This window comes from Simochromis diagramma, unplaced genomic scaffold, assembly GCF_900408965.1.
Source record: "Simochromis diagramma unplaced genomic scaffold, fSimDia1.1 OVJJ01000296.1, whole genome shotgun sequence".
Classification (NCBI taxonomy): Eukaryota; Metazoa; Chordata; class Actinopteri; order Cichliformes; family Cichlidae; genus Simochromis; species Simochromis diagramma.
Window position 1 is genome coordinate 199776 of NW_024387004.1, and position 18020 is coordinate 217795.

Consider the following 18020-nt stretch of genomic DNA (forward strand, 5'->3'; position numbering starts at 1 on the left):
TGTCGTCCCAGAAGGAAGCTTCTTCTAAAGATAATACACTACGGATATACATTACGTGTGGTCTGATGAGACCAACATAAACTTATTTGGTTCAGATGGTGTCAGGGGTGTGTGGTGGCAACCAGGTGAGGAGTACAAAGACAAGTGTGTCTTGCCTACAGTCAGGCATGGTGGGGGGAGGTCATTGTTTGGGGCTGCATGAGTGCTGCTGTCACTGGGGAGCTACAATTAACTTAGGGAACCATGAATGCCAACATGTACTGTGACATACAGACAGAGCATGATCCCCTTCACAAACCGGGCTACAGGACAGTATTCCAGCATGATAACAACCCCAAACACGCCTCCAAAAAGACCAGTGCCTTGTTAAATCTACTGAGGGTAAAGGTACGTGACTGCCCACGCATGTCTCCAGACTTAAACCCTATTGAGCATCTGTGGGGCATCCTCAAATGGAAGGTGTGCAGCACTTTCTGTCAGCTGTGGTTGTTTTAAAGAGCTTTATAAATAAAGGTGATGATGATGATGATGAGTGGAAGAGGATTCCAGTGGCACCCTGTGAAGCTCTGGTGAACTCTGTGCCCAACAGATTTAAGGCAGTGTTGGAAAATAATGGTGGCCACACAACGTACTGACACTTGGGCACAGTTGGGACATTTTCACTCAGGGGTGTACTCGCTTTTGTTGCCAGCAGTTTAGACATTAATGGCTGTATGCTGAGTTATTTTGAGGTGGCAGCATATTTACACTGTTGTACAAGCTGCATACTCACTACTTTACACTCTATCAAAGTGTCATATCTTCAGTGTTGTCCCAGGAAAAGATATAACAAAATATTTACAAAAATGTGACGGGCGTACTCACTTTTGTGAGATACTGTATGTAAGCATCTTGGGTGTATTTAACACAATCGCCTCATGTTTGAATAACTTTAATAGTGTTAATTTAATCAGTTGTTAAAGTCGCTACCAGAGCAAATCATCTGTGTGTAACACTGTCCACTAATGAGTGCAATAAATCCAACATGTTCTTTTTCTCAGTGATTTTAGAATTCCCAGTTAACCTAAGCCCACATGAACTCTCATTCTGATTAGCTCGCCTGAGTTTTTCCTCGTGTTTTACCATCGACCTTACTGAATCTATACCAAGTGCTGTCATTATTTGCTGTGGTTTAATTTAACAGGAAGAAACTCAGGAACAGAATCAGCGTTCTTACTCTACCTGTGTGGCTTCTCTCCAGGTACTCCAACTTCATCCCACAGTTCAACTACACGTGTGTAGGTTACCACTGGAACATAAACACTTGAAGTACATTTACAATTAGTACAATTAGCATTACTCTGGTTCAGTGGCATCTATGGGAGAAAATCAATGATGGCAATCAAGTTAAAGCGGGGACCAGTGCAGCATATGCCCCCGTCTCCCCACACAGATATATGTAAATGGCCTGCATTTGTATAGCGCTTTTCTAGTCCTTAAGGACCCCAAAGCGCTTCACACTACATTCAGTCATCCACCCATTCACCCACACATTCACACACTGGTGATGGCAGCTACATTGTAGCCACAGCCACCCTGGGGCGCACTGACAGAGGCGAGGCTGCCGGACACTGGCGCCGCCGGGCCCTCTGACCACCACCAGTAGGCAAACATGGGGTTAGTATCTTGTCCATGTTTATCTGTTCAGTAAGATGCTTCGCAGGTCAGACTGTCTCTAAAGCTCACATGGTGCTACTATCTTCGTTTTAAATTATTCAAGTCGTTAATCCTTTCTTTTCCATTTCTAAAATAAACTTCACAAATAGAAGAAAAAATAACTTCCTCAATAAAAAGAAGAAACTGCTAAAAATACGATGGAGTGGTGCTGCTCTCGTATTTTTAGCAGTTTTTTATTCTAAGGCGTGATCCTTAGAACTCACCACCACTATTATTTATTCAGAACTAATTTGGTATTTATTTACTTGTCATGCACCTGAGAGAAAGACCATCCTAATTTATGAAGATTTTCTTGCTCTTATTTTGAAAATCCCTGCTGACACATCTTCCTGGTTTGTTTCCATGACAGCTGGTTGACCGTCAGTGAAGTGGTGGTCCTCGACATCATCTGTTCTGGAGGATGGAGGTCCACTCCAACCAGAACTTGCAGCAGGTGGAGGCCTGGTTGACGAGCAGGGACCACGTTTGCTGTTCGCTGCCTGAGTTGGTGTGAAACCAGAGGACGAGGGACTCACCGGAGAAGAAGCAGAGCATTGCTTCATCGACTGAGGCTGCTCATGTTTGCACGGGATGACACCATACTGGTACCAGTGTGCACATTTAGCCGCTAACACACTAATGCAGCTCTGCAGTTGTATATTCAGCCTGCATTAAGTATCTGTTTGTGGTTTGCACATCAGCGAATGACCTTGGGGACTCAAACGCTTCCTGCTTACGCTGCTGAGCGGGTCAGGCTGTAATGAAGGAGCATGTCATCGTGGACGGTCCTCATGACCGCACGGGTAATAGCCAGGCTGCAGCAGACCAGCTGAATTGTTTTCTGAATGACTTTTCCTGGGATTGATTGTCAATTTATTTCCAATTTAAAGTCCTGATCCTCAGCTGCACAGTTTCCACCCACCTATCAGACTCCATGCACCCCCACTCCCCCCACACACACCTTTAATGGAGACCCAGTGCACTCGACTGCATTCAGCTGTAGCCTGTGTGGCCAACGAGAGTTTTAATCAACCTTCCCTGCAAAAGAAGTGTGATAGTGAAGCCTTTGTGGCTATAATGTTTCCTCAAACAAAGCCCTGAAAAACTGTCAAAGCTACAATCTTGTACCTTTTATGAGACCGTTCAATTACTGACAAAAAGAGATTCAGTCAGCTGAAATTACATCTCATAAAGTCTGTCACAACTCCAGAGAAAACTAATCATGCATCAGAAGGCTGACTCAAGCAAAAACGCGTTTCCCCTGCTCCATTCTGTCCGATCCAGTTTTACCTGCTGGGGAAATTTTCCCCGTGCTGTTAACGGTTTCTTGTCAAACCAGGGTGTGCTTTTTGTGATGTAGATGAAATCTGAAAATGATATAAAGGATACATCCTTCAGATCAGAATAGAGTGTTAAAAGAAGCCTAAACTATGCACGTAAAAGAAATGAAAATCAGCCCCTTCGCTCGTGAATCTAAAACCAGAAACCAGGGAAAATCACAAGATGTGTTTAGGGAAAGTGACAGTAATGCACATGCTGATCTCAAAGCTGAGGAAAGGGCCTTTAAATGCTTTCTGAATGGGTTCATGGTCCCTTCTTGCACGTTTACAGGTTTAGCTTCCTGTGTTTGTGAGCAGAGGGAGCTCGTAGTCTGCGTTTCCTCCTGAAGTCAGTCTGAGCTCCTCGACACGTAAAACTAAGAAGCATCGCGAGGGTGTGCCTCAGACGTTTCAGGTTTTCTGCCCTTCACCGTTTCTGTGTGACATCTGTCACGTCCGGCCATGCTGTGAATTTAATTAAAAGTGTCTCTAATTATAAAACTTGAGCACTGTTGCACTTCTTATCATAAATCCAGCTGAGCTGTAACAAAACTATTTATGACACAAATGACGTCACTTTAAATGAAGGTGAGGATGTCTCTCTCTTTTTACCTGCTGCCTCGCCACCTCAGCTCTGGTAGGAGGTGCTAAGACATGAGGAAATGAGACAGGTGTTGTCCCGGCGGGATGACTGACGGTGCTTCTGGAGAGTCGTTTGTGTCGCTGAGTTTGTGAAAGTCGATTAAATTAAAAGCACAACCCGCACAGTTCTGCTGATATGACAGTTCATTATATAAGTAAATGATCTGAATATTGTTGCTTTTCTCTTTAGCGTTACAGCTACAACACTGGACTAAATTCAGTGTGACTTTTTTCAGGGCCTCTGGCAGGAGTCACGGCAGTACCACAGATCAGTACCGTGCACCTGAACACGAAGTATTTCTTTAAATGACCTCTATTTTATAACGTACTGTAAACGTCACACTCTTGTTTCTCCTCCAATCAGAATCAGTATTAATGAGCAGTGTATGACCTATGCCGACGTCTTCAGAGGGGTGTAACTCCAAAGCGTAGAAGGAGAACAGGTGTGAGCACAGTTTTAAAGATGCTTTGCAGCAGGTTGGGATCAGTGAGCAGGTAAAACCAGGGGCACCTTTGTGGCACTTTAGCCCACTAACCTTGTAGTTGCGCTCAGATGAATGTCTAAGGGTTATTTAGGTCCAGATCTTGCCCTTTGTGTAATTTTTACCTGTGTGAAATATCCAAATGGAAAGGCCAGCTTGCTAAGCTTGTTTAGCATGTTGCTAAGATGCAGTCTAACCCGTTTCTGAGACTGTGCTGGTCTACTTGAACTGAAGCCAGTAGCCTTTCACACTTCTTTGCTCGCCCAGTGAGGTCTGAGTCTTCACCTTGACCCCCATCCTCGGGGGCTGTCGTGAAACCTCTTCGCCGTCTCGTTGGTCATCAGAGATACTGCAGCTAAAGAGCCGTCAATTTCACCCTTTTTATGACCATGCTGCTCATTTTAATTCAAAGGTCGAGAGTCTTGTCATATATGCGCACACCGAGCCACCTCACGGGTTGCCTCAATCAAACCCAGATCAATCCCCCGTTAATCTCTGTCATCAGTACGACCCGTTTATCCATTTCAGCATCTACGGACGTCCCGGGAATACATCGATCATCGCTTCCCCTACCTCCAAATTAAACTCTGTCGTGAATTATCGCAGAGGGACAACAGAGCTGGCAAATTGTTTACATCTAATCAATATTCCAAGTAATCAATGCAAATTATCTGTATGCAGCGTGTGGAAAGACAGAGTGAGCTGAGAGACTGTTTTCACAGCGTAGCCTTTTTAATGGGAAGAGCTTTCAAACGGAATTGTCCAACTAGTCATTCAATGGCAGAATAATTTAGTACAAAAAGGACAGCGGTACAACCGTTCCAGTGAGTCCAAAGACCGTAGATGGTTGCCAGGCAGCGAGCTGTCTAGGGAGGTAAAACCTCTTGTGGACTTCAGACGGATTGATTTATCAATTCAAGGCTAAGTGGAGCAGTAAAAAAGTGAGGGTGACCAAAAATCTCATCCATAAACATCAGTCAGGGTGGGATCGGGAGAAAATATTTTCCTGGCAGAAATGAGTTAAATCAGAATGAAGAAAGGGGTGATTTTACTTTTGTTTAAGGTACCACTTGGTTTTATTATTACAATGCACACTCCAAAAGCAAAAAATAAAAGCCTTGGCATCTGCACACCCGACAACATCACGACCGTACGAGTCACTCGAGCCTGCGTCGACCCGTTGCTGGGTCGACCGCAGCGTACATTATTATTGCAAAGGGTCACTTTCAGTTGAACTCATCATCAAACAGAAGGACATAAAGAAAAAAAAGTTGTGAATACATAAAATATGGATCATTCAATTCTTGAATAGTGGGAAATACACTTTAAATGCAAACACACACACACAGAGTAAAATAAAACGTTAAAACATGTGACCCATGACAAAAAAAATCAAAGTACATAACTGAACCAATAATTGAACTTCTAAGCTAAGATTTTACAAATCACAGAAGACTAATCTTGAATCATTTTCTCGTTTTAATCATTAATCGATTTGAGGCTGTATCAAAAACTCTTGTAAAAAGAAAATTAAAACGTGATCTTATTGTTTCGGTGACTAATCGCATCCGCGTCTCGGCCTCCGTCGTCTCCTCTGTGAAATCTAGAATGGGATTATCTGTACAGTCCCGCGTGGCAACCCCACGCGGCGTTCCTCGTCCGAGTGGAGAGAAGAACTGCCTCGTTACATAAAAAAATAATTCTCCCTGGTCCAAAATAAATTGCAGGGATGTTCTTCCTGTTAGTATACAACGTGGAGGTGTGTACAAAAGGGCAAGAGTTGTGTTGCTACATTTAATAATTGATCTCCAAATCTCGTCAACCTGTCAACTAAATTTCTTTGTTGCTTCCATCTGATTGAGTCTGTCGGCTGTACTGAAGGGAGGAAGGCTCATGTTTGAATTGTGATATTAGTGTTTCATATATATAAACAAACAGGAATACAAAGCTCCTGCAGGTTATTTTAGTGAGGCAGTCCCTTTCTTCCACATTTCTTCGACCTCCAAAAAAATATAACAATCTATCATAACGTCTTCCAGATATACAGTGAAACCCAAAACCAATGAAACAAAAATTATTCTTCTTCTCTAAATCTTTTTAGGCTACCTTGTTATTCTCATCTTTACTACACATTGTGAATAAGGATAAAAACAGACAACTAGTGTTAAAAGGCAAACCGTATTGAATCTGAATAAGCACGCCCGCTCATTCAAACACACACTCACGCACACACTTCGGCCTCCTATTGTCTTGTGTCGTCTGCAGGGCTGAATTGAGATCCTCGCGATAGCTTTTCTCATATTCGAAGGATCTGTCTCCCTTTATTAAAAATGCGAGCTGTCGCCTGCAGCGGTCTGATGACAGGACGCCGTCTTCTCGCATTATTTAAAAGCCAGGCAGAAGAAGAGTTAGGCAAACACTTCAGTCCAGAGGAAAAAGAAAAAAGAATCTTGGGCTAAAAAGGTGAAAAATAATCCAGTATCCAAACTCGGGAGAAAAGAAAATGCTGGGATGGGAGCGCACGTCTCCCAGTTGTTGCTTCAGACCAGCTGGTCGAACCAAAGCCAGTGTGATGAGAATTTGCTCGTCTTAGGCCACTGTAGTAGGTGGGCTACCATGAAAACAGTAGTCCCTCCCTGTGCACTGTAAAGCCCACCCAAATCATTGCGCCCCGACCCATCCCAAACCAAAGTCGCTTGAAGCCTTTTTGTACTATAGCACCTCTTGTCATCACTCCCTGCAAATGTCCAGACAGACGAACACCAGAAAGGAAACTGTCAGAGTTCCTCAGGCATCCTCACCCTCCGCCCTATCAGGGGAGGGTTAATCAAGTCTTAGGGCGGCACATAAGGAGGTGGAGATCTGTAGGGAGTTATGTTCTTCGGACGGGAGCCCTTGCCCTCCATAGGAGTGGTGAAGGGAGGAGGCGGTTGGTAGGGAGGCGCGTTGGGGTCGTCATCTTGCAGAGCCGTGTACTCCCCCAGCAGCTCCTGATTTAGGGGAGTGGTTTCTGGCGTGGCCATGTTGGGGTATTCAGGGGGTGGAAGTGGGGGCTTCTCTTCCTGGAGAATCAAGGGCATACTGGAGGATGGAGGTGGCTTGGAATCATCAAGTTCGTCTGCAAAGATAATCGGCACACCTTTCTTAATGAAGGTGGCCTGGTCCTCGATGGTAAGCTTGCCCTTTCGTTTCTTTCTATAGCAGATCATTGCAATAATTCCTGCTATTAGCAATATTGCTGCCACCACCACAGCAGGAATGACCGTGTGGAGGTAGACGTCATCTGCGCTATCCTTGCTTGATCCCACAGCTGGAGTGACAGCTGGAGGTTCTGGGATATCGATGTCTCCTGGTGGGATGAAGGAATACATTCGGCAGCTTGCCCTCCCCTTCACCTTGACGTCCAGTGGTTTGAATTCGGGGTCCATTATGTGCTTGAAGCTCTGTGAGGGTCTTCCGTCAGAATTGGCCAGCGTCCTGCTCATGACTAAGATCTGCTCCTTTGGACATGGATGCTGAGGCAGGCTGGTGTTCGTCCACTCCACCACAATGGACCCTTTGGTGATGTTCCTTAGACTCACCGTGCTGCTGTTGCGGTCCCCGAGGACATATGCCAGCTTTTTAACCAGGAGGATCTTCCTGTGGATGTTGTTCGTTACAGACCGTGGCTCACCCTCAAATCGTGCCGTAAATATAACGGGGGTTTTGTCATTGGTTGGCCAGCGGTTTACGCGTACCTCAAAAGCATCAATTGCATTGAGGTCACCTTTGTCAGCTGCCTGCATGAAGTATTCATGTTTTCCCACATGCTGGACATCAGGCAGTCCATAGAGGAGTTGGCTGGTGGTGTTGAACTGGATCCAGGAGTCCTCTGGAACTATTTCATTATGGTTTTGTCGAAGGGTTAATCGCAGCTTATCTGTCGTTCCATCCTCTTTGTCAAAGAATGTATCAGATGGGATCTTGACTTCGAAATAAGTGCCGACCAATGCATTGACCTGGTCGATGGGGTTCCTTAACTCGGGCTTTTCGTTGAATGGATCTGGAACAGTGCGTGATGTGGTGGTCATAGGAGACTTTGTTGTGGGGGTCTTTGGCGTTCTGAATGCTGGTGTGGTTGTCTTCTGCTTCCTTCCTGGTTTCCTGGTAGGTTTTCTGGTGGATGTGGGTGTGGAGGCTGTGGCTGGTGTGGCGGTGGGTTGTACGTAGGTAGGCCTGGTCATGCTCGGCTGGATAGCAATGCTGCTGGTGGACTCCATGACCTTCGTTGGCTGGGAAGGTCCCGTAGTCGGAGTGTGAGCAATAGGGTCACGTACTCTAAAAGTAGGCTTTCCCGGAAGCGGGACGGGACCTCTCACGGGAGGGGCAGAGCTTTCAGTCGGTGCAGCAATAGAGGGAGAGGAGAGGGTTGGGATAATTCGCACTGGTGGCTCCACTGCAGTTGTTGGAGGAGGCACAACCAGAATAGGCGTCGGAGTGTTGTTTAGTTGTCGTCTCACTCGTTTGGGGACATGAGGTTTCTTGTTAGCGATGTGCCAGCCCACCACGGGGTAACCCAGCTTGGCTGACATTGTGCCTTCCTTTGCAGGACCCTGGACGCTGTTGATATCTGGGACTGTGCTCTGGTCCAGCGAGCAGCCGAGCTTCCAGGACAACAGAGCGCCGTTCTCCACCACCTGGAGAGACATCATAAATGTTGATTAGATGTTTACCAGTTCAACCCATTGGTGACTATTAGAATTATTTATAAGTAGCTGCACAAGGTAACTAATTTTGTTCTATAAGGAGCCCTTCAAATTGACACAAACTGCTCAGTTCAGAAAAGAGCTTTGAGGGTTACTGCTAGTAGAGTGAAATGACTATTCACTCACCTTTTTGGCATTCCCAGGTCCAGCCATAAACGCAGACATGTCAAACAGCCTGTTGTTGACCACAGGGAGCATCTTCATGTACTGAAGCCCAACACCAGAGAAGCTCCTCATGTTATCCAGGAGCTCTACCCTCTGCTCTGAGCTCATCTTTGTCAAATCAGCATCCAGGATCACCGTCAGCACTGTGACCGGTTCCTCGTTCCCACACATGAACTGTTGGACATCATTTTCAGTGGACGCCTGGTTAGACGTCAGCTGAGCTGAATCTGAATCCAGGCAATCTTCAGGGTGCACTGCGATGGAAAACACCTCTGAAGAAGATGAGGATTTAGTGTGGTTGGAGATGGACACGGTGATGTAGTGAACACCTTTATCCTCTTCCAAAGGTAGACCTTGCAAGATTCTGCTGCTGGCATCCCAGTGCAGCCATTCTGGGAGCGAGTCCTTACCCATCTCTGTAATCTGGAAGACAGAAGAGGGGGGAAAAAAAGAGCCAGATAATTATATATATTAGCTAGCTTAACGGTTTTAGCATGTAGCTACAAAATATCCAAAAAACTGGGTTGGAAGGGGAGTTGGAGATGTACTATGATGTGGTTTGGTTTAGGCCAGGGGTGGGCAACATTTTAGATGTGTCCTTGATCCAACACAGCTGATTTAAATGGCTAAAAGTTCTCCAGAGGCCTGGTAATGAACTAATGATTTGATTCAAGTGTGTTGACCCAGGGTGAGATCTAAAACCTGCAGGACACTGGCCCTCGAGCCCTGGAGTTGGACACCCCAGGTTTAGGCTCTAATCAAACATGATTTCTGGTCAGCTTTGACAGTAGTCTAACAGTATCACAAGACAGGTATGAAAGTTTTGGGACCTCTCTACTTCAATTTTGCAACGAACCCGATGTAAACGTAGCTTCTTTGTGTAAATCTGAAACGGCCCCTCGGTGCTCGTGCCGCTAGCAGTCAACCACAAATGTCGATGCTCAAATATAAATCATAGTTTGTCATCAGCGTCTGCATTAACATAACCCCTACGTCAACCATAAATCCAGTTTAAGCCTTCCTCCTTCAGCGCATATGGACACACTCAACAGAATTGTAATTTAAACCAGACTAAAATTAAAATAACTCGGCCAATTACACGGCTGGGGACGCCCACATGGCAGGAGGCTGATGGAGAGAAATGGATCGCAGGGGACTGACAATGCATCCGTGCACATAAATTCAAAAACAAGAGCGAATGCATCCTGCGCCGCCTCCCCGCCCCCGACCCTCCACCAGCCCCTACAAGTTAATTCTGCGGCTAATAAATCCTGGTTGATAAATTATGTAGAGGCAACGCTCCCTAGACACATCATTAATGCTCTAACCAGCACACAGGCGTCGCCGGGGGAAAACACACACAAACACACAAACACACACAGCCATGCAAACAGTCGAACACACACACAGAAGCCTATTTTCCATGAGAGGTGCAGCGCATGTGGCCACCTCAACAAAAATCAAAAGCATGCCAGCAGCTGGACTTCTACCAGTTACCCCCTCGTGGACAACAAGTCTCCTAAATACCCCCCTTCACGCCCCCTGCTGGATAAGCGCCCTCAAGCCTTCTCTGGCAAACTCTTGGATCTCGTCCTTTTTTCCAGAAGCAGAGCAAACAGCAAAGGGACATAGTGGAAATAAGTTGTTCCAATCATTTTATTTATATCTTCCTGCCTTTTCTTTGTTGCCTCGCCTGCTTTTCTCATCCTTCAGTTTCCCGTCAACTTCACTCTACTTCCCTTTCTTTCTGCATCGCCATGCTCTCCTCTTTAGTCCCGCCTTCCTTTTCCTTCTGTCATTTCAAAGTGTCACGATTAAAATCTGATGCTCCTTTTCCCCGCCGCCAGATAAAAGCTCATTTCTGGATGTCACGATTCAGCTCGAAAATTATTACTGCAGGAAAACAAATTATAGATACAGTTCTGTCCACATAATTATAGATTACAGAAAAGCAGACAGGGCCCATTATAACCGACACTTGAGCTTCATAACATAGGCTGTTTGAAACCAGCAGCCTTCTGCGATGCTGCACGGCGAGCAGCAGAGACGGTAAAAATATCAGAGAACGGGTCAACGGCTGGAAATCAAGAAACAAAAATCTTCAGCTTCCTCGGCTGATTGAATTTGTCACAAAGTGTTCTCCAAAGACAGAACTTCAAACGAAACGCCTCCTGACACGGCGCTACAAATTAAATCACAAAGAGACGACGAAGGACAGGCGAACTGTCGGGCAGCGATCTCCTCCAACTCGTCTCTAATTGTTCGGTAAATTGCTTAATTTGTGTCCGAATAGCAGAAGGATGATCGCTTACTTAAGAGTTGCTAATTAAATATGAGTGTGAGGAAAAAACACGGGTGATCATTTCACTTATCGAGGCCTATATCAGGAAAAACTCACTGCTGTGCTGTGTTAGTACCGTACGGGAGCCCCAGTAACACCAAACTGGGCCCCAGGTCCAGACAAACACAAAGGAACCGTTGCACCCCAATAAACATATCACCCTTTATACGGACATTCAAACAAATAATATTCAGTAAACCTAATTTTAGTAATTACTATATTTTTATGATCTCATTTCTTATTCTGCAGGGATGTAACTCCCTGGTGGGCTGTGAAGGTACTGCAGGTTAAAAAAAAAACTATTCAAAATCCTTAATTCTTATAAAGGTACAAAAATGACAAAAGTTAAAAATTTATATGACTTATTCCCTGAGGATTAAGCATAAAATCAAATGATAATCTTTGGTTTAATTCTTATATCAGTCAGTAGGACAGCATCCATTGGGACTCGTTCGTCTATTGAAATCTTCCTTTGGACTTCAGTTTTCAATTTTGAAAAGAAGTTAAAAGACTGAAGCACGAATGTGAAGTTTAAAAAGGATTTATTCTTCATTTTGGGGGTGCGTTTGATCCCAAATTCACTGAAGACACTGAAAAGTAAAGCTGCTGATGAATCAAATTCAAGAAATGAATGAAAGGAAACACAAAGGGAACAGTTCATTTTCCTCTCGTGTGATGATCAGAGCCGTGATTACAGGTTCGGGTCGGCTGCAGAACATTTTCATTCTTCACATGATCCGAACAAGCGTTACGATATTAGCAAATAAAAATGGAGCGATTCACTGATTCGGCTGAGATGTGAATTGGACTTGTGTGTAGCTTTTTCTGGCAGTTTCCTGTTATTTTTGGACATTTCACAATTAAAAGGCGCTCGAGTAAATTCATCTCCACTTTAGTTTATTGTGGATCTCAGTTCTGAGGACTTCCCTTCCTATATACATTTTTATATGCAGGAAAAATCCTGGTGAAATATAAAAATCTCCTGCTGCTTGCTACCAGGCATCCACCACAGGGTGAAGACATGTCGGGAGAACGTGACGAGGGTGGAGCAGAAAATAAAAGATGACAATGAGAGGTGGTGCTGAATGATAAGCTGCAGGCCAGCTGTTCCCGTTAGCTGTGTGGATACAAACGGCAGACGAAGCTAGTCAAACCTGATGTTTTTTTTTTACTACAAACACCCCAAAAACCCATCTTCCTGACCCGAATGACACTAAAACGGCAGCGGCACAGGCCCGACTCCAGCTGTGATTGGGTAAGCGCATCCCCTCCACAGCACATTCCCCAAAGCTGCTCTCCGAGGCAGCATTCCTGGCTCGGCGTACGTTAAAACAGAACACAACAGCACCTTTTTAACTCCTACATGAACCCAGCAGAGAGCGTGGAGTTTCCTGCTTCCCTAAAAGAACATGAAAAATACATCAAATCCTCTCAAAATGTCAAGAAAAATATTTCACATCTTTTCCTGGCACAAGTCTGCGGCGCAGAGGAGTTTGATGTTTGGCCCTAAAGGTTATCGTGCGCTCTCACGGGCTCCTCTGGCTTCCTTTCTTCCTCCCGTTCAGCACGCACCTCTGGCGAGGTTACAGGCCAAGCCCCTCTGAACCAGCCGGGAAACTTTGGGAGGATTGGTCTGCAGGAGGAGAATGGAGGGCGCTAAACCGCTTTGTGGGACATTATTAAAGGTGAAGGCGAGGGACGTACGGACGTACCGAAGCAGTGAGCGGGATGAGAACCTTTCAGAGCTTCGGTTAAATGCTCGAGGACTTTACAGCAGAGAGATCCTTTGCATCCAAAAAGACTTAATGCTTAATGATGACGTTGGTGCTTTATGGCCGATTCAAAGACCGAATCACTGACATGCAGACAGAGGTGTGGATGGATGCCCCACCCCCCCACTTAAAAGACTTAATTAAAGCCAAATACGTGATAATCTCAAAGTTGGGACTTGTTTCATCGTCTTTGAAACAAGTCCCAACTTTGTGGCTGACACATGCGTCAGCCACAAAGCCACCATGACTATCAGCACTGTAAGCTGCAACAAACTAGGCAGAAAATGTATTTGAAGTCTGTGTGAGCGACAGCCATGAAACACGAGGAGACGTTATCGCATATCAGCAGCATCATCCTCGTTTTCCTGCGCGTCGCTGGGCTCGCTCGCTCTGCAGGCTCAGCTTCCTCATTCAGAGACGCAGCCTGGACAAAAAGTCAGAGACGGATCGCAGAGTATTCGCAGTGTGTCTGACGTGCAGAGGGCACGAGCTTTATTTTGAAACACCCCCTCTGACCTCTGGCACATAGGCGTGGACACTAGCAGGCTCTTTAACGAAGCACTTCTAGTTGAGCGTTTCGAGCCCCGTGTTTGAGTTTTCATTCCATTAAAGTCATTTTTAAATGAAATGAAATTGAATATATTTTATAGAATTATATTTTTAATGTTGGCCGTGTTATATTATTTATGTTCTATGACCTACATTAGCTGTTATAAACAGGCCACAGCGTCTCTGCCTGAGAGTAAACAAAGGTTTTCATGTCCTCTCTGACCAGAAGGACCCTCGCTGCTAGCATCACAGTTGCTACGCTACAGGAGCAGCGCTTTTATAGACCGTCCCACCCGGTTCTGGCTTGTGAAGGTGTGGCCTGCATTAGCCACGCCCTGGATTTGGACACAGGTAACACGTGTTAATGATCACAGGTGGTGTGACACATAATTAACTTCACTTCTGTCCTCACTCTCTTCACACCCGGCGCTCTAATGACCTGATAATATGGCACATAGATAGACCGCCTTTATGAAACACTGGACACACACACACACACACACACACACACACACACACACACACACACACACACACACACACACACACACACACACACACACACACACTTTTGTTACCTCGAGAAAAATGCAATCACAGAGCTCTTTCAAAGAAGTCCAAGAGTGGGACTTAGAGCGAGCACGAGGCAGATAGACTGAGATAGTGACAAAGACAGGAAGCAGGAATGAGAGAAAGAAAGAAAACGAGAGGTCAAGCAAGAATAATGAGAGAGAAAATGAGGGAGAGATCTCCTAAACATGGACATATTACGAGGAGGCGTCGAGTCTCGCAGCAGAAAGAAAGCAGCTCATTGTCGCAGCGAGAGGCGAACGCCGAGAAAGGAGTCCATTGTTACGGCAGACCTGGTGACAGCTCCACAGATAAGCCTCATATTTGGGAGGAGGACGAGGATGAGGAGGTGCAGCGGGAGCACAGTGATGCGATATGATGACTTGGGGCGAAATGAACCTCAGAGCGAGATGAAGGAGGACAGAGGGAGCGTGTAGGGAGGAAGAGAAGGAGGAATGATGGGGGGAGCAGAGGAGTGTAAGGAAATGCTAAGAGGGGAGAAGTGGAGCGAGGTGAGAGGCTCAGCGTGGGGCGAGTGAGAAAGGTTGCATTCAGAGAGCAGGCGGGTGGGGGGGTTGCAGGAAACCTGCAGAGGGAGAGAGGGCAAGATGGGAATGGCTGCCTGGCACAGTCGAAGGTTTCCAGTGGAAAATATGAAGACTGACGGACGAGCTTTGGGGGGGGGCTTCAACTGGCCAACAGGCAGGCGGATGTTTATGGGGGGAAATCCATCTCAGAGCCTATTTTCTGCTGTTAAAAATTCGAGGCCCTGTCCACAGCAGGCACACTCACACTCTCGCGGTGCAGTCAAGGAATTGGAAATATATGAGCAGCGAGGGCCGCGAGCTGTCCAACTCCCAAATGTCAGCTTGATCGCAAAAAACAACCAAGTTTTTAAAATGGAAAAGTTCTGAGATCGGAAAATGGGTTTAAAGGCAGTTCGATACGAACGCCGCTCTCCAAATTCACTACGGAGACCACTCAAGCCATTTTCACACAGGTCACTGTGGACTTTTCCCCCCACAGTCGTCCTTCTGTCATGCGGCACAGGAAACACATTCTGCACTCCTGGAAATACTGTTTGTTATAGGTGACGGGGTCTGACGAGGCACCGCTCAGGAGCCACACGGGACTGAGCCAGGCTGAGCCCAGCATCTGCACAGCACCTCTGTCTGACACCTCAAAGGCTTCGGCCTCTACAGCAGCACAGCAGTAAAGACGTCCAACAACAGGAGGGGGTCATGCTGGGAGCGAGGACTGAACCCTGGACTTTTACCCAGGAGGCAACAGGTTTGTATTTGGGACAGTTTACTTTAACTGGAATGACTCTAACACAGCGCTTTTCTACAGCTTCATACAACATGCCTCGTTCACCCATTCATACAAGCACTTGCATCTGTGCTCAAGTCCTTTCTATCCACCAATGACACGCATTCATACTCTGACGGATGCAACTTGGGGTTAGTAATATTGTCCAAGGACATTCGACATGTAGATTGGAGCAGCCGAGGATCAAACCACCAACCTGCTCTACCTCTGTGACTTATTAGTTCAGGGTCTCTCCAAAGATCCTCAGGATTTTCTATACAGGCGCTGTGGAGAGCATCCTCACACAGAACATGACATTGTGGTTTGGGAACAGCTGTGTGAAGGACCAAAAAGCTCTCCAGAGAGTGATCCGTACAGCAGAACGCTGCTGCAGGATTGCTCTCCCCCCGCTTCAGGACACCTACACCAGGAGATGCCGGACTAGAGCAGCGCAGATACTGAAGGACCCGTCCCATCCTGGCAACAAACTGTTCCAACTTCTGCAATCTGATAGAAGGTTCCGCATCTTCCGGGCAAGGACAGAGAGACTCAAGAGGAGCTTCTATCCCCAAGCCATCCGTGCCCTAAACACACACACCCGCCCTCTCACATCATCTATAATTGACTGAGACAGGACTCTTCCAGACACTAAACCAAGGCACAATGTACATTTCATTCCTTTAATTTTAAATATGTTTATATTGTGTATTCTGTAAAATAGTCAGATGTCTATTCATATTAATGTACAGAATTCACCTGCTTGCTGCTACTACTGCACATTCACCCAGTTACTATGTGTGTGTGTATATACACATATATATATATATATACACATGTATATATATATATACATATATATACATATATACATATACACATATATACATATACATATACACATATACATATACATAAAAAAACACCCAGCACGCCCCTGCGGGCGGTTTATCCTTCAAGCTCGGGTCCTCTACCAGAGGCCTGGGAGCTTGAGGGTCCTGCGCAGTATCTTAGCTGTTCCCAGGACTGCGCTCTTCTGGACAGAGATCTCCGATGTTATTCCCGGGATCTGCTGGAGCCACTCGCCTAGCTTGGGAGTCACCGCACCTAGTGCTCCGATTACCACTACGCTATCCAGCTGCTGGATAGCGTAGTGGTTAGACTACACGCCTTTGGAACAGAGGATCGCAAGTTCGATTCTTGCCTGGGGCGTCTGTATCCAGTAAGGGTCCTAAGGCTAGACCCCCTATGCTAAGCAAGCCTACCGCAGACATGAGCGAGACAGATAAATATGACGGCATGCCGGCTCGGACGTCGCCCGGATCAACAAGGTCCGCGTCAGGTGTTGAGGAACCAGGGCACCCTGACGAAAAGTGGGCTACTGGAACAAGAAGGCATCGGTGGGCAAGAGATGAAAACATATATATATATATATATATATATATATATATATATATATATATATAGAGTTCCTCCTCTACACCCCCCCCCAATTTTTGCACATGTCGAGGAGCGTGTCAGGCTACATTTCACTGTGTGTTATACTTGTATAACTATGCATGTGACAAATAATAAAGAACCTAGAACCTTATGCCGGGCAGTATTTTAGCAATAATTTGGTTTCCTGGAACCGTTTATTAAGTGTCAAAAACAACCTGCTTTGAGCAAGCACTTGTACTCTAAGTCTGAGCCTCAGTTAAGCTTCGAACACCATCATCTTTGGCGTTTTTCATCAGTGGAACTTCTTCTTCCTGGTAAAAGGAAGTTTTTCCAAGTGCTTGATTGTAGGACTTTTCCCTATATGATTGTAGGATCCTTACCTTACAATAAACAGCGCCATGAGGCAACAGTTCTCGTGTTTTGTTGTTAGTAGAAATAACTGAACTGAACTGATACCACCCTTTGTTCTGATTTTCTAAGCGCTCATTCACGGGACTGTTACCTGCACAAACATGTGATCAGTACTGCAGTTCCTGCTGGCGAATTCGGACGAACACTGAAAATAATACAGAACGCACTCGTGGAAAAAACACAGATTTACACACAGCTACAGAGGTAAGTTAGACACAGTGCTGGTTTGTAATCTGCTGAAAGCTTTAAGGTATCAAACAGGATTTTCCATTCTCAGTATAACTAAAAAAAGTGTTAATGTCGGCATTTCTCCAATAACAGCTGCCATCTGCAATTATTATATATTATATATACCTGCATTATAAACTAAAATTGAATTAATACATCCTCAAATATAAAAATATACACCCAGAACTCTGCATGTTTGTGGAAGGTGGGTTTACTTCATGGTCATAAAGTCAAACAGGGGTATAGATTCCCACAGATGAAACACGTTCCAGGAAAAATATACTCTTCCTATTAACAGGCTCTATTTCAGGATCAATGTGGGATCCACAGGAATCAGCGGCATCAGGAAGACATTA

At 45.5% G+C, this 18020-nt stretch overlaps 1 protein-coding gene across 5 annotated transcripts in view; it reads right to left on the reverse strand.

Annotated features, from left to right (window-relative positions):
- Window positions 1–4846: 4846 nt before the first annotated feature.
- LOC120739221 (dystroglycan-like) overlaps window positions 4847–18020 on the reverse strand; it is a 55905-nt gene continuing 42731 nt past the window's right edge. For 4 of the 5 annotated variants that reach the window (XM_040040916.1, XM_040040918.1, XM_040040917.1 and 1 more), the window contains 2 exons: window positions 9010–9471; window positions 6973–8814 (listed from right to left, as the gene is read on the reverse strand). In XM_040040916.1, coding sequence (XP_039896850.1) covers window positions 6973–8814; window positions 9010–9471 — 2304 coding nt within the window. Of the gene's footprint in view, window positions 8815–9009; window positions 9472–18020 lie in introns of all 5 variants that reach the window. The other variant, XM_040040915.1, reaches the window with a different exon arrangement.